General features: G+C 37.1%; 1 protein-coding gene across 11 annotated transcripts in view; it reads right to left on the bottom strand.

Moving 5' to 3' along the window:
- The window catches only part of LOC127956183 (neuron navigator 3), a 293,499-nt gene that overhangs the window by 38,518 nt on the left and 238,209 nt on the right, over positions 1-16,772 (bottom strand). For all 11 annotated transcript variants that reach the window (XM_052553943.1, XM_052553941.1, XM_052553942.1 and 8 more), the window contains 3 exons: positions 13,591-13,699; positions 5,093-5,461; positions 3,923-4,054 (listed from right to left, as the gene is read on the bottom strand). In XM_052553943.1, the coding sequence (XP_052409903.1) occupies positions 3,923-4,054; positions 5,093-5,461; positions 13,591-13,699 (610 nt within the window). The remainder of the gene's footprint in view (positions 1-3,922; positions 4,055-5,092; positions 5,462-13,590; positions 13,700-16,772) is intronic.

The following is a 16,772-nucleotide window of genomic DNA, read 5'->3' on the forward strand; positions in this document are numbered from 1 at the left end:
ACATTATGTAAACAAAAACTTTTTAGTAAGATTAATTGTTTGACACACACACACACACACACACACATATATTTTAACCTTTAAATCTAATGGTGAGGAATCAATAATGAGTTAAAAGAGCAGCTGAAGTGGAGCAGGGCAAGAATAGTCATTAATTTATGAAGCGAGCAAATGAATCCCAATTAGCGAGTGATTTCCTGCACCAAATGAGATAGTACGGTGACCATCTATAACCTGAAAAAACTCCATGACTCCATTTCAGTGTGATAAATGAAGGTGCGGGAATTTGAATCATTTTCAGTTTAGAATAATAATTCATCCCGTCAGACTTGTGCATTAAAAACACCGAATCAGTCACAAAACCACATTTGTCTAATAGGAATCTTTGTAAATGACTGCGAAATCACATCCCTACAAAATCCTCCCGCTGTTTACCACAGAACAACCAAACCACAGATCAGTTTAACATCAGTCCTTCAAACAAACACAAACCCTCATATCTTCGCTCGCTCTCACTCCCTGTTCGCGAATAACACAACCCAATCCCCAAAGCTTTCCTTTCAAGTACAAAAATGCAGAGCAAGCTGTCATAAGCAGCCAGCCTCTTTCTCTGATTCTGAAAGCGAAGGGTTTTACTTATTCATGTCCGCTCGCTGTCGCACGGGTCCTGCTGTCTCAACCTCAGAGCTGCCGCTAGCCATGCCTCATCTATGTTGCATGATGGGAGTATTTATAGATAAAGTCTTTTAGCCACCATTGGATTAATCTCATGGTAACTGATTTCCAGACATCATCACAATGAGTGATGTCAGACAGACACTCAATTCCCATTCCATTCAGCCTGCAAAGCCTTCAAATGACCTGTTTCATGCAAGTCAACGCTGTCTTTTGTCTTTTTAATGAATATATTACAGGATTACTAAAGGCAACACTGTGAGATTATGGTGAGATTTACTAGCAGCAGCCCACTTTTGCACGTTAGGCCGGATTTCTACGAGACAAAATGATTGCCATTATACGGGAGACGTGTTGCTGTTGGCCCGGGCTGCATCGCTGCTTATTCAGCAGTCAGAGTTTTAAAAGGGCAACAGCAGATTGAAATAATCTCATTTTCCCCAGCCTGAGGGTTTCAAACCGAGCTACACGCCACAGCAGGAGAGAGAGGGAGTGAGCTTTGTTTAAATGGCCAAATCTCAGCAGTCACACTCTTTGAGGTACTACACACAGATGGCCGCTCAAAGCATATGACAGCCACAGTTACACTACTACACACTGCCAGTATGCAAACACACTACTGACTGGCTCTTTTATTTCAAACGGATGAAAGTTAGCGAGCCTCCAGCATGTTGAGCGATGATATGAGTTGCTAACATCAGCCGCATATGTCAACACTTCAGCCTTTGCCCGGATGCTCATGTAGGCAATGCTACTTTGAGTCTGGCTCGCATCATTTTTTTTTGCTTCTGTCTTCTCTTTAGGGTCAATCAAAATGGGCTGAAATACACACACACACACACACACACACACACACATATTTATATATATATTTATATATATATATATATATATATATATATATATATATATATATATATATATATATATATATTATTATTTTATTTTTTTAAGTTGTCAGTGTTGCAAAATAAGAACAAAAGTTCAAGTTTGGTGAAAACTCTTCTTTTGATACCATAAACTTTACAATTGTCTAATACCAATGAGATTTTATATAATAATTGTATAATTAAAATATAAAATATCATGCAATATAACAATATATACTTATTTATTTATAACAACATTACAATATATTACATTATATCGTATTTTATACAATATAATACAGAAATAGCATAATTTGTCTATTTAATTAATTAATATTTTATATATTTAAATTCCTTACCCTTAAAAAAAACATTCACCAAATGATATAATATAATATAATATAATATAATATAATATAATATAATATAATATAATATAATATAATATAATATAATATAATATAATGATCAAATTACTAACCCATAATCCTTGGCATCACCACTTATATTAAAAACAGCATATTATCTCATAGCTTAGTCTTGTTTTTATTAATTTGCAGTATTATTCAGATTACTACAGCAGGAACCAAAGTGATGGCTTTTGCTGCAGATTATCAGTGCTTTGCAGAGAAGAGTCAGATTCGGACTCGGAACGACATTACGCAGCGACTGTAATGAGTCCCTCTGGAACCTTCTGCTCTCTCCACCCCATAACATCACTGCGCACAGAGAACAAGCACACAGGGATCATGTTTATCTTGCCAATTAGAGCTGGTAATTGGTCAGGGAGTCAGGGGTCGGTGAAATACTAACCATAAAACACACAGGTACTGACTACTAAACAATCAGTAATCATTCACAGCAGTAAAATAAATGAGATGCTACTAAAATAAAGCTAAAGCTATCATGATTGGAGAGAAAGAGAGAGAGAGATTTCTCAGTGCCGATCTAAAGTCGCAGGGGCTCTGAGCTGACAGTTTTTCTCAGTCACATCCCCTCTGGACAGGTGGGGTTCATTAGTCTGGGGACCTTCAGCACAGCTGATCCTCCTCCACAGAATGACTGACTGTTACTGGAGGCAAGACCAAAATACGATGCCTCCCTGAGGCTCGAGACTCTGCCAGCTTACTGGATTTTAGGTTGTGAAAAACATTTGACACCGCTGGGGAATGGAAACTGTTTGAATGCCAAGAATTCCAAGCGAAGCAGCAGGTAGTCCATGGACGGAACTGTCTAACGCAAACTGTACACAGAAATGGCAAGAGCTGTCAAAATCATAAGCTCCAAACTTCATCATTGCATCATGCACTTTCAATGAAACGTACACGGATCATATCATATAACATTTTATAATACTAATAGTAATACTACTGTTACTACTAGTAGTTGTTGTTGTGGTTATGATCAGGGTTATTACAGTTAACTAAAACTAAATATTACAATAGTATCTCAATTATACTAAATTAACAATGGTTATGATCATTATTACAAAACAGGCTAAATAGTTTACAATTAGCAATTCTACTGTTTATTCCTACAGTAGAATGAACAAATAACCAAATAAATAAAATATCCTTTGCTTGACTACTAGGAAAAAGTAAACAACATTTTGTTTAACACACTTATATTTCATTTAGTTCTCAGAATTACATCCGATATATATATGCACAACCCTAAACGTCTTGTACACACTGATGTTCGGTCACTTACTGATTTTGGCCAAAAGGTTGCTTGATATTTAACCAAGCAATTTTCAGTCCAAATAAGCTCTTAAGTAGAAGAGGCGTTATGCTGACTGCACCAGCTATGTAAAACTAACCAACAGTTGAATCCTGTCAAAATATGCTTTGCATTTTAGATTTGCAAAGATTTGTTTCTATACAGATACTAAAAAGATGTTTGACAGCAGACAAGATGCAGGTGATATGAGACTGACAGGCCGCTGTGATACCGTCTGGACCTCATCAGTGACAGTCACATCCCAGTCATTAATCTCTGCTCTCAAACAGCCCAGACTAAGATCATTGATCACAGAAATGTCCATCAAACACTCAATCTCATTCATCACCTGACTTGAACTCTGTTAAAGTCTTGAAAGAGTTAGGCATCACGGAATGGTGTTACATTCATATAAATCCCGTGGATTAAAAAAAATAAGAAAATTATCAAATGACACAGTGTATGAGACCAGCAATGTAATGAAAAAATAATTGCCAATATCCCACGGTTATGGAAAGTGTCACACATTCATTTAAATCTTGTCAAAACTTCTAACCCTAACCCTAACCCTAACTCTCAACCGGTCAGCACTTGGCTGTTTCAATGAAGTAAATGTATTGGTGAAGTCTATTTGTTTGATCCATTACAGGAGGTCTTACCTGTCTTCCCCTTGCATCTCTTTGACCCCTTTCTGAACGACCTCTTGAGCAGGTGGCATCTCAGGTGGGCGTCCAACATTTCGAGAGTAGAGGTCGACATTCCGTGAGTAAAGGCCCCCATCGGTGTGGTACCTTATAATTAAACAACAAAATAATAGTGAACTATTATCTGAGAGCATTCTTCGTGGGTTATGTAAGTGGGTTTAAATAAAGTGAGGTTATATATAGGTTATATCCTTTTGGGAATACAAACAGTTCACCCAGAAAATGAATAATTGTTCATCATTTACTCAAATTTAGTTTGACCATGTTTTTCAGTGTGGGCAAATGCTATTGGTTCTTGCATGTCTTGTAAGTGTATGCAGACAAAAAAAAACAACAACTATAAAAACAATATTTTTTAAATAAATATAAGATGGACAAAACTGGACTAAAATGAGTAAAACAGAAATAAAAAGAAAAATGGCAAACACACACAAAATTACTAAAACAAACGAAAAAAAAAAACTGAAAACATAAAATAAAACAATACCTAACACTCCTTTGTGTGTATATATATATATATGAGCATCATTTTTGTGTTAATGCTCTTAGGTGTGAGTCAGTGAGTTATGAACACGTCACAGACGAGAGAACACCAAAAACATTAATGTTCTGATAATTAGCCTCATGCTTCAGCTAATTGCTGCTTTAGGCTGATGTACTGCCTGCAGCTTTGACAGCAGGAGCTTTATTGTGTTTTTAGGATTCGCAAATCCATCACTTTCACGCAAGTTTCTTCAGGTTCAAGTAGCAATACTTCAGTTCCTGTGCGAGTCAGTCTTTTATAGACTTCATTTCTAGTGTTATTTTTCTTTCTCCATCTATTCATCAGCATTGAGACAGCAAGGGCACAAGCAATAGTGCATCGCACAGTGATGTATACGTGACCCTGAGCTATTCTTCCAAACAGAGATAGATGACGGTGTTTCTCACCCACATAAGGATGTTGGGAGACAGCTGCAACTGCTTCTCTGCTCTGATGGAATGTGTGTAAATGTTATAAATCGATCATCATTTTTTCAAACAGCCTTCCCTTTGTGAACATTGCATACGCCAACAGAAAAAGTGATTGATAGTTCGACCCTACCTGATGAAACTATAAGAATCTCATCATTGATAGTTTCTTACCCGCTGATATCATCTGCGTGTACATTCTTGGCGAGTATGTCACCATCGCTCACGTATCCGGTCACATCCACCTCTGGCCCCGCCTCCAAGACCCCGCCCTTCTCTCCCGGCTCTGGCCCTCGAGCCCCTGAGGCGGCCGCTCTCCTCAGGGGGGCAGTGTATAATAACCTGGAGGGGTCACCATAGCGAGCAGTGGTGCTGGCACTGGATCTGGGCGGAGCGTAGCTAGGAGCGTCGCCGGCCTGAAGACGGGGGCTCGACGATTGGCCGAGACGCCAAGACATTGGGGAGGAGCGGCTCGAGAGGGCGGGGAGGCCGCGACCGTTGACTTCTGTAGTTACAGTGGTGTCGAATGTTGTCTCAAGGGTACTACAAAGAGAAAAAAAATAGAGGAAGTGAAGGAGATTAGAGGAGAGAATTTTGGGACTGCAGGCGGATTTGGGTAATTAGATCAATATCCTGCTTCCGAAAGAAGCTGACTTGGCATTTAAAGGGATAAGGTGAGGAGTCTGCTTGACAATTTGAGGACAAATCTGTACCCTGCAATGCAGCACTGTTTGTAAGTTTAGAGTTGAAAATAGTGTCTTGACTATTTGCACTGACTCAGACTTATTACTCAGATATGATTGACAACTGAGCTGATTCGTTACAAAACAATTGTATCACCACTTTCTAAAAGTTTGTGGTCAGTAAGATTTTTTAAATGTCATATCTTATGGTCTCCCAAGTTGCATTTATCTGAGCAAAAATACAGTAAAAACTCTAATACTGTGAAATATTATTAAGATTTCAAATAACCGTTTTCTATTTGAATATATTTTCAAATGTATTGTGATGGCAAAGCTGAATTGTCAGCATCCAGTCTTCAGAGTCACATATGATCCTTCAGAAATCATTCTACGTTACATTTACATTTAGTCATTTAGCAGATGCTTTTATCCAAAGCGACTTACAAATGAGGAAGCAAGTCAGTGGAAGCAATCAAAAACAACAAAAGAGCAATGATATATAAGTGCTGTAACAAGTCTCAGTTAGCTTAAACACAGTACACATAGCAAGGGCTTTTAAATAATATAATAAATACAAAGAAAACAGATAGAATAGAAAAAGAATAAAGAACAAGCTAGTGTTATAATTATTCTAATATGCTGTTTTGAAAACAGCTGTGCTGCTTAATATTTTTTGTAGAAAGTGTTACCATTTTTATCAGTATTCTTTGATAAATAGAAAGCTCCAAATAAAATAATCTGCAACATTATAAATATATTTTGTCCATGTTGATCAATTTGACGCATTCGTGCTAAGTAAAAGTAATAATTTGCTCAGTTTTGAATGGTAGTACTTTCCATAAAAGTGCCGATGGGAGAGGCAAATTCTGCAGGTGATTTACTAACAATGCGCAGTTAACCTGAATTTTGGCAGTCCAAAAATTACAACAAAACAAAATAAAATAAAACAGTTATGAGTTATTTTATTTTAGTTAACATGAAATTTAGCCAGCGCCAATAGCCCTGTGGGGAGTGTGTTGACATATAGCGTCATGCGACAGGTGTCCCGAGTTCGAGTTCCTTTCCCCACCGCACCCCCCTCCTCCCACTTCACTTCCTGTCTAAATACTGTCCTATCACAATTAAAAAGGCAAAAATGGCACCCCAAAATAATAAAATCAAGTAAAACTTTAAAAAAATGTATTCAAAATGAAAATAACTAAGCTTTTTAACTGATACATACAGTAGAGTCTTTATAAGATCCTGCCCAAATCAGATCCTTGATATGTCTATATTAGACCGAGTCTCTCTCCGCAGCAGGTCTTCTATCTGTAGGTTGTGAGTGTTCAGTGTGGTGTGAAGGACCCAGCTGAAGCAGAAAGATTGCCAATGTGGCTGTGTTTGATTCCTGCTCTCCATAAAATGGAAGCTATTCTCATCGTGTCTAGTCCACTTCAACAAGCAGCAGCCCATCAACAAGCATGTTAGCACGGGCACAACTTTAGTCTGACCTCCTGTCCCTTGTTAAGTGCTCCGTCCACGTCTCTGATTGCGTGACTATCAATGTGTGAACTGACGTGTTCATAGGCGTCTCCACACATCACAAGCTCGTTGATGCGGGAACGTGTGAGAAAACAGCATATGGACAGATGCTCAAGTGCAGATGCATCTTGACACACCCATAATGTAAGAAGACTGTCCTGCAACAGCTCTCTCTAGTGGTGAGACAATCACATTACAGGGACATTTTTCCATTTCTAGGGTCAATTTTGAGGTGCTGTTTAATCTTAGAATGGACATAGATATTCAGCATTATTCATGAACATGAAATAGTCTGTTTAAACAATCTTTACAAGCAACAAATCCACAATAATATGAGAGTCGGTTACTTGCATGAGGGGACAACAGCAGGGGGGCAAAAATGAGTGTCACTTAACAAATAAGTCATCAGCACAAGGCGATGTTGTCATGACTACAACGCCGGTATATTAATATCCTCATCATCAAAGTCAATTCAGAATGAGTCTCATTAGTGGTTAGCTTAGCATGCACGCGGGTTAACAAGGTCCTATGAAAGAGAGACACTTTCAAATACTGTGAAAAAGTGAGCTACAGCAGTGAATTGTACTGAACTATCCAAAGCTCTCATTTACAGAAACAGCTTCATGCTTATTGTTATTCTGCTGTGCTTGGTATATTTGAAAGGGTGGCCGCCAGTGCTAAGTGTGGCTATCAAAGCATGTTCTGTTTGTGTGTGGATGCTCTTGTTATGAAATACACCAGAGACGTGTGACTCAGCAGCAATGGAGGATGGATAACAAGCCAGTGATGGTCACATACATGGCTGACCAGTGTTTTTGTATAGATAGGACATTGGAGCAGTAACATTGAATTTTGCAGTCTGAACACAACACAGTTGGTTTATTCAGTTGAAGTTTTTTATTAAAATAGTGCCAGTATGTGGACAAGACAAATAAAAATGAGAAGCATGCATATACAAACATACAAGCGAAAAACAGAACGGTGCTTTGACCGGGTACACTGTAGAAATGATTTGAATAAAGATTACGGAAGTATGTTTAAAGAAAATGCCATGCCATTCAAATATTTCAAAATTTCATGTTTAATTCAATGTGTTACTAGCTGTTTGTTTGTAGTTATTTGTGAAATTTTCCTAGCAACGTCTTTAAAGAAAGAAATTACTTAAAAGAAACAAAATAAAAGTTAAATAAAGTTTAAAAAAAAAAACACTAAAACAAAAAATAAATATTAAAAAAAATTCTAAAACAAACCAATAAAAAGGCACAGGGCACATTAAATCACTAAAATTAAAGTTAAAATAAAAACTGAAAATATGAAAATAAATGCAAATTTTAATAAAAAGCCATCTGGTCACCCAGCATTTTCTAAAAGTGGCTCCGGAACTGTGTAATGTGAGCATCTCTGCAGTATGGTATTATGTGCTACTCCCAATAGTGTTGAACAAAGAACCCAGACCAACTAAGAAACAATGACTTTCCTTTTCGTCAACAAAAAACTAAGTCAACAAGAAGTGTATAAGCTGAGGTTCATGGCTTAGACCATAAATCATGAATCTGGAGTTAGTTAACATCACCGGATACAGCAGATTTGGGCAGGTTGCTCTGTCTAATCTATTGATCAGCCGAATCCCCCTCTGGCCCAGTCACCAGTGTTTATTTCCCTCTCTGATGTCACTCCTCATGACAGCTGACAGTTCCACTATATATATATTCCTGATGTCTTGTCTTCTCGACAACCCCCGTCTCTTAGCAACATGCTAGTGCTATTGGGAAAGGGTAAGACTGCAGCAGTTTTCTGAATCTGCCATCCTCCTCTGCTATCCCTTGAACGGATGGCCAGAAATCAAATGGCCAGATGAAACGGGAACACAATTACAGAAGCCACCGGTGGGAAAAGAGCTAGAGGTTATTTCATTTCAACAACCTAGATGAATGGGATCCTATGGGATTCTACTAGATAGGGAGGTGCTGATCAGATACATATTAGTCAGTTATGGCGTATGATGCTTTGGAATCTTGATTCTCATGTACACTACATACAATGAGACATGAAACAAGCTCTAGATTGATAAATATGCCAACATTTTGAGATGATATCAAGCATGGTTGTCATTTAACACAAGCGTTTCCAAAAAACTTTTTTTTTTTTTTGGTCAATTCATAATGCATAAATATTTTGTGAAATTTGAGTAAATGCTTTGTGTAAAATAAGTGTTTAGTTAATGTTAGCAATTTCATACACATAAATCTGGATGCATATACAAATATTTTATATTTTTTAAGTTATGGGGTACAACAGAATAAATATTCTATTTCTAGTACACTACTGAAGATAATATATTTTGCAATAAAAATGAAGAAAAAATAACAAAATTTAAAACATTTAGTAATTAATAATACAATAAAAAACAATATTTAACTTAAACTATTGTTCATTTCATTATAATATATATATATATATATATATATATATATATATATATATATATATATATATATATATATATATATATATATATATATATATGACGAAAATGCTTTTTTCCCATAACTAAAATGAGACGATGATGAGATGACAATAAGATCATTAGATGATAACTGTGATAAAAATAAAACATATATATATATGTACAGTACAGACCAAAAGTTTGGACATACCTTCTCATTCAAAGAGTTTTCTTTATTTTCATGACTATGAAAATTGTAGATTGTATATATATATATATTTTTATCTCTTTTTATTTTCTCCAAAGAAAGGAGACTAAATATTATTGCGGACTGCTGTACATCCCTACTACGCAGGCTTTCATTTGTGTAGAGTTAAAATCCCCAAAACAGAGCTTCTCTGTTCAAAATATACATTTTTTGTCTGGTGTTTTGCTTAATTTTTGTGATCTGCCAACCACGCACTCTTCATTGCGGTAGCACCGATGATGATCTAAAAAAAGCATCATGTTTAACCATTATACAGCATTACAAAAATGTCACTAAGTTTATATTGACTAAAAATTTGACAAAAATGCTCAGACATTTAGTCGACTAAAACTTGACTAAACAACAATGGGACATGGTTGACTAAATATGATAATAAACGTACATCTGACATAGGTGTAAGACTTAAAAGACTAAGGTGCAGATTTACTATCAACTTGCACCAGAGCAAACCCTCATGCGGTGTAAAAAAAACTACTATCCGGATTTACTAAAGACACACGGTGGGAAATTAGTTCTGATAAGGTGTGGGCACAGCTATTTTTGTGGCTCACCTTTTTTAATTTGCATTTGCAAGAGGTTCCTTTTCGATCTGTAAATTCATGGGAGTAGAGTATTTAAATGAATCATGCAATAGAATTTACTAAGATTTGTATCTCTTGAGAGACTTGACTGTAAGCTAAAGACTTTAGGCTGGGAAGTCGTGGCCTAATGGTTAGAGATTTGGGTTGAATGGGTTAAATGCAGAGACAGATTTCCGAGTATGGGTCATCATACTTGGCTGTATCTCACTGCACTTCACTTTTTTCTTTTTTTTCGAGGTTGTCTTGACCTTGAAGATCAATCAATATAATATTTAATCTCTCAGAATTTTCAAAACGTGAACACAGGCTCAGATCAATGGAGCTTTGCGGCCTTCCCAACACAGCGGTGAATAGATGTGCGCAGAAGCTTCTGAAAGAACACTTACATTCCATAGTCTTTCAGAATATATACCATATGGTTTGGAGATGAATGGAAGTCAATTTGAAAAGCTCCTTCGAGACTCCACTGTATGTATGATGGAATCCACATAATGGGCCAATGTCTCAGGAAACCACTCTTTAACTTCCTGACGACCAAACAGTGTCACAAAGGTGAAAAATTGAGCTCTTCCGTACAATTAAAAGAGTCCTGGCTGGATCACTATCTTCTTTCCATCTGTCAGATGTTCTGAAACGTATTCTACTGAATTACTCGGTTTAGTTTGTCACAGTGAAGAATAGCTTTTCCTTATTTTCGTTCATTGCGTGCATAGCCTGACAGCCGTGTGTCAACAATATATATCTGACCATTATGAACTCCAAGGGTTGGAGTTTTTTGATTCATGGGCTCTTTACCGGTTAGCTTTACTGGCAAGGGAGTGTGAGGAAGTGTCTAACACCTTTTTGGCTCCTTTGAGAAGCAATGTGCTATGAAAAAAAAGAAAAAAGGCCAAGCATTGATTTCCAAAGAAGATGCTCCCAGTGAGGGAAAGAGAGAGAGTTAGGGCCAACACCATCTGTCATGTCAGTGCGCTGCCTCTGAACCACTTTCCTGTGAAATTACATTCACATTGTGAGTGAGATAAAGAGAGAGGTGCTGAAATATGCTGGACAAATGTGGTTACGCTTATGTATTTTCTGCAGTAATTGGCTGTTTGGGAATTTGTGTTTTAATAAATGATTACCTCGACAAAAATGAACACATTTTTCATTTCACAATGAGATTGGTGAACATCTTTGTTAGCAAAGATGTTGGCACAGCAAGGGTTTGCATTGTTTATGAATGCCAAACTGAGCTCTGTCTTTAAAGAAATTAAATTGGCAAAAGAGACCCAATTTTTGGGTAGTGCAGCTGTCACTGTTTTGGAGCTAATGAACTGTCTTTTCATGATGTCTTACTCAACTGCTATATATATCTTTGTGGATAAGGCAATCCCAGAACGCACTGCGACAACTTTGCAAAAAGCTTTACAAGTAAGATCATGCTTGTTCATCAGCTTCACCATCTACATTTTGCTGTCCATTAGCTAAATTAGAGCTAAACCAGCATTAACTAGCCTGGAAATCTTTCATTGCACTGTATTGCCTCAATGGCCAAACACCAGAAGTGGGGGACTCGAGTCACATGACTTGACTCGAGTCTGACTTGAGTCACAATTGTCAGGACTTGCGAATATTAATTTATATTAATTTAGCACAGATATGCATATGATTCATATATAGCAAATGTATAATGAATAAGATACATAATAATGATGTATAGAGATGTATAGTAACGAAGTAGAACTACTTCACTACTGTACTTAAGTACTAAAAGGCGGTATCTGTACTTTACTAGAGTATTATTTTTTTCTCCTACTTCCACTTTTACTTCAGTACATATTTTCGCTGAGTTTAATACTTTTACTCCGATATTTTTTTTATGTGCTGCATCGTTACTCGTTACAATTATAAAAATGTTACGAATCTTTCCATTACAAACCACTGCCAGAACTGTAGATGGCAGGTTTAACACAGAATTAGTTCAGAATCAATAACTAAAAGAATCATTTTGGTTCAGACGCACTGTGTGTCGGTCTGCTTCACGCTAAATCACACTTGCGCAGTATCATCAGCTCCTCGGTTCACGAATCGGACACGTCTGACAGAAACGGTTCTTGACTCGTGAACGAGTCATTATCTGGCTCGGCTCGGTGTTCATCTTCAGTTCTCTCTTCACATCAATTCAGTCAGTGTTCTGTTTGAGTCAATGAATTACTCCGGGATATTGGTTTGTTTTAACTCAGAGGGAGTGTCAGACACATTAAACAAGTTAACAGCTTAATTCATCTGTGGATTAATGCGTATTGGACACGCGAACCATTTAAAACGATTCAGTTCGATTTGGTGAACTGTTTCAAAAAGATCCGGTTACATCGAATGATTCGTTCGCGAACCGGATATCACAAACTGCTTTGTTTTTAACTGTCTTATAACAGACACGGAAGAGAAGACAATGCTGAATAAAGTCGTAGTTTTTGCTATTTTTGGACCAAAATGTATTTTCGATGCTTCAAAAAATTCTAAATGACCCTCTGATGTCTTACGGGTTTGAAACAACATGAGGGTAAGTTATTAATGACATAATTTTGCAAATTGGGCTAACTAACCCTAGTAACCGTTTTTTGTTTACAAGAAGTTACAGTCAAAGGAATTGTGATTGTCCTTTAGGTTAATCATTTGAAATAGTAAAAACAATATGTTCAAACTTTTGACTACTTTCTTCAATAGCTACATAACACAATACTTCTACTTTTACTTTCAGTAATTGAGTAGTAAATTTTAAAATAGACTACTTGCAATACTTAAGTACAAAAAATGTTGAATACTTTAGTACTTCTACTTAAGTGTGGTGCTTAAAGAGCACTTCAACTTCTACTTAAGTCACTTTTTTGATAGAGCACTTGTACTTTTACTCAAGTATGGGTCTCTAGTACTTTATACATCTCTGATAATAATTGTATACAAGTTCATATTTTCTGTGCAAAAATAAATATATATATATTTTAGTACTGACTTTACTTGACCTGAAACTTATCAGGACTCGACTTGACTTGCTTAGGGTGAACGCTTGACTTGACTTGCTTGATTTATCTGAACTGTGACTTGAGACCTGACTCGAGACATGATGATTAAGACTTGAGACTTGCTTGGACTTGACCATGTGTGACTTCCCACCTCTGCCAAACACTAACCTGTGGCTAATCTGCGTCCCGCGTAAATTAGACATGGTTTCTTCAAGATTCTGTCTCAGGTCGGCGATGTTCTTCACTGTACGCATTCGTCTAGTTTCTGGATCCTCCCCTGGTGGATAGAAAGAAGAAAACATTGGTTACTGACCCTATTACAGGCACCAAGTCGCTTGTTAGTAAATAGTCTGGAAGGCAGAACGTCATATGAACCGGTCAAACATGCTGCGGCCAGCGGTTAGGGAGTGGAGGCTGTCTACTTCTGCATGTCAACTCAGATGCTGAAGTTACAGCTTGCTGTGCAGCTGATGGGATAAAGGGACAGATTTCACGGTCATCACTTTTCCGCGAAGCATGGAGTAATCTGTGTGCTATGACACCACTTCTTAACCCCTAAGCCCTGCTCAAAATTTGGTTGGAGCATGATTTGCCTATAAAGCAGAAATCTGCCAAATTTAAACAGACATTTTACTGCACAGATTTTAAAACTCGTTTTCTGAACACAAGTAGATTCCTCTCAGTGGTATAAGTTATTTGGATCGGTTCCCTCATTAAAGATTGATTTAGTGAATCTTTTCTGCAGGTTACAGCATTATTGTTATTGACTAATGAGTCATTCACTCAACTGATTCATTTAAAAATCTACTTTGAGACACAAAGTAGATTCCAGAAATGCTGTTTTTTAATGCTGTTTTCCCACAAATGTATATCTATTGTTTTTTACATTCTCTATAATTTTAAATTAACTAAGTAAATTAACTAATAATAAATTGCGAAGCCAGAAAAAGACATCAAAGGTAAGAACCTTGATTTGAATATGTTTTGTTCGCTTGAAAGAGTTGTTCATCACTTTGTGTGTTCAACACCACTGGAACACAGGCTCTGGATCTGCAGAGGTTCTGTTAAGTGCTTCTTTTCCACTGCATTAAACTCATTGAACAAAGACACTCATGGAGACACTCATACAGGCTGATGATGGCAGTAGGAGGTCTAACAGCAGGTCTGCAGAGCTCCCACATCCCATCAGAGACCTGCTACTTTGATCCAATCTGGCCCTAATGCACACCTCCTGACTATAAAAAACAATGCCAATTGCATATAATGTAAAAGTGAATATAAAAAATTATAAAACTAAAAAAAAAAAAAAAAAAAAAAAAGAAATATTATAGCTGTTCACTGATCAGCATCAGAACTGCTCTACTTTCCCAACACACATTCATTTTACAATTGATTTTAAATGTGACCTCATATATACATATATATAAAAGGTGATTCCCATGTTGAACCATGATGAATCGCATTAAGATTTACAACCACAACCATTTCCAACAGCGTTTCTCACTTGTCAAACACCTTAAGGTCAAAGCTTATTTTTTCTCTTGTGTAAGTAAACGTCACCCCATATTGTGTGTTAGCACATCTGTGCTTCTGCTGTAAGAACCGGACACTCTCCTACACACAGATAAACAGTCAAATCAGTCTGTTTTTTAGAACACAAACTGACAAACAGACGCAATCATGCAAGTGAGCCTGACTCAAGCCATCTGAGTGGAAGATCCGTCTGAGAGGGTAGAAGATCGATGAAGAGCACAACCAAGTGCAAGAGTGTCATGACTAACCACCAATCCTAGGCTAAAATGAAAGCAAAAAAACTGGTCTTGAAGTGGTTTTATATTCCTTTTTTCAGAAAAATTTGCAATAGTTATTATTATAATCAAAATAGAATTAAATTGCTAAACTTCAATCTAAAAAAGCAAAGTTAATGGTCTAAAGCAGTATAAGATGTCTGTTTTTATAGGTACTATACATAGAGAACTGAATGTAGTGGTGAAGTAAAGAGAATGTCTATAAAATTACACAATGCATCCAATATTTAAGCAAAAACGTCAACCTAATGAAAAAAAAACACATTTAATGAGTTGACCATCCTGATCCCTACAGCACAGAAAGGCATGATCCTGGGCACAAACAAACACATATTGAGTCACTGTGAATGTATCATGCTCTCTTTTACCCAGAAGGCTTTGTTTTATGGGATTGTAATGGACCATTCAGCCAAACTGTGTAAGGCAAATAAAGTAATTTCACTCCCCTGCATCTCACATAAAGAGCTACAGGGCCATTTCAAACCCACACACACATAGCAGGTGCATGGCTATTCTCACTGCATGTGAATGCTGGATACGAACAAACCATACAACAGCTTCTTCCGACTCTTCTGACAATATTTGATGATCAAGAGGGCTCTGGGTGGCATAATGTGCACTTGTTGCCCTCTGGGTGAGCAGACACATTTCTACAAGCACCACTTGAGCCTGTCAGCAGCAAAGGATGACGTGAGGACACACCGCTGGTTCTGTCTGATCAGATGGTAACTGAGAGTTTGCACTGATTTAACCTCATTGTGGCAGTGTGAAAGCTAACCTCAGAGTCTACAGCTTCAAACCGGGATCGAATGCATTGTGAGGTTTGTGTTCTGCATAATTCAGAGCTGTGTTGTACTGTATCACTCATTTCAAATGGAGATGCAAAGGTGTGACACAGCAGGTTTGTGCGCCCTCATAGCAAAGAGCTTAGCAATTTACATACAGTGTTAAAGGTACAGTAGCAAAAAACCTGCTTAATTCTCAGTGTCAGAGAGAGGATGGAAAATGTTCATGTAAAAGTAAACAATGACCACAAAAAAGATTTTTGGTCCAAGAAACCTTGATTAATATTAAAAGTTGACTTTAGAGGGAAAAATAAATTGTACAAATTTGAGTGGCATAATTCTAGGATGTACTGGTTGATTGATAGGGTCTTGCTATACAGTTATGAGTTATGAGTGGGCGTAAAGGTGTTCCAAGTGGTTGCTTTTTGTTATTCAGTAGTGATATTGTAGTCACTATGACTTTTTTTTTGTCTTTTTGTCATCTGTAAGGCTAAAATTGAGCCAGTCCTCCAACAAAAAACAACCATACAGATCGTTTGAGCAAGCACCTTATTACGACCTATATTTACGTTAAGTATATTAAGTTAAGCGCCCTCTAGCGGGCGATACTGTCATTAAAAATAATGACAGTATCGCATTGCGTCTGTCATCATGAAATGACGTATAACGTCATTACCAATCAAAACGCACGTTTATTTAAATGGAATGTGTGGGCTTTTACACCGATCTCACAGTAATTCGTACATATTTTACTGGG

The sequence above is a fragment of the Carassius gibelio genome, chromosome B4 (assembly GCF_023724105.1).
Source record: "Carassius gibelio isolate Cgi1373 ecotype wild population from Czech Republic chromosome B4, carGib1.2-hapl.c, whole genome shotgun sequence".
Classification (NCBI taxonomy): domain Eukaryota; kingdom Metazoa; phylum Chordata; class Actinopteri; order Cypriniformes; family Cyprinidae; genus Carassius; species Carassius gibelio.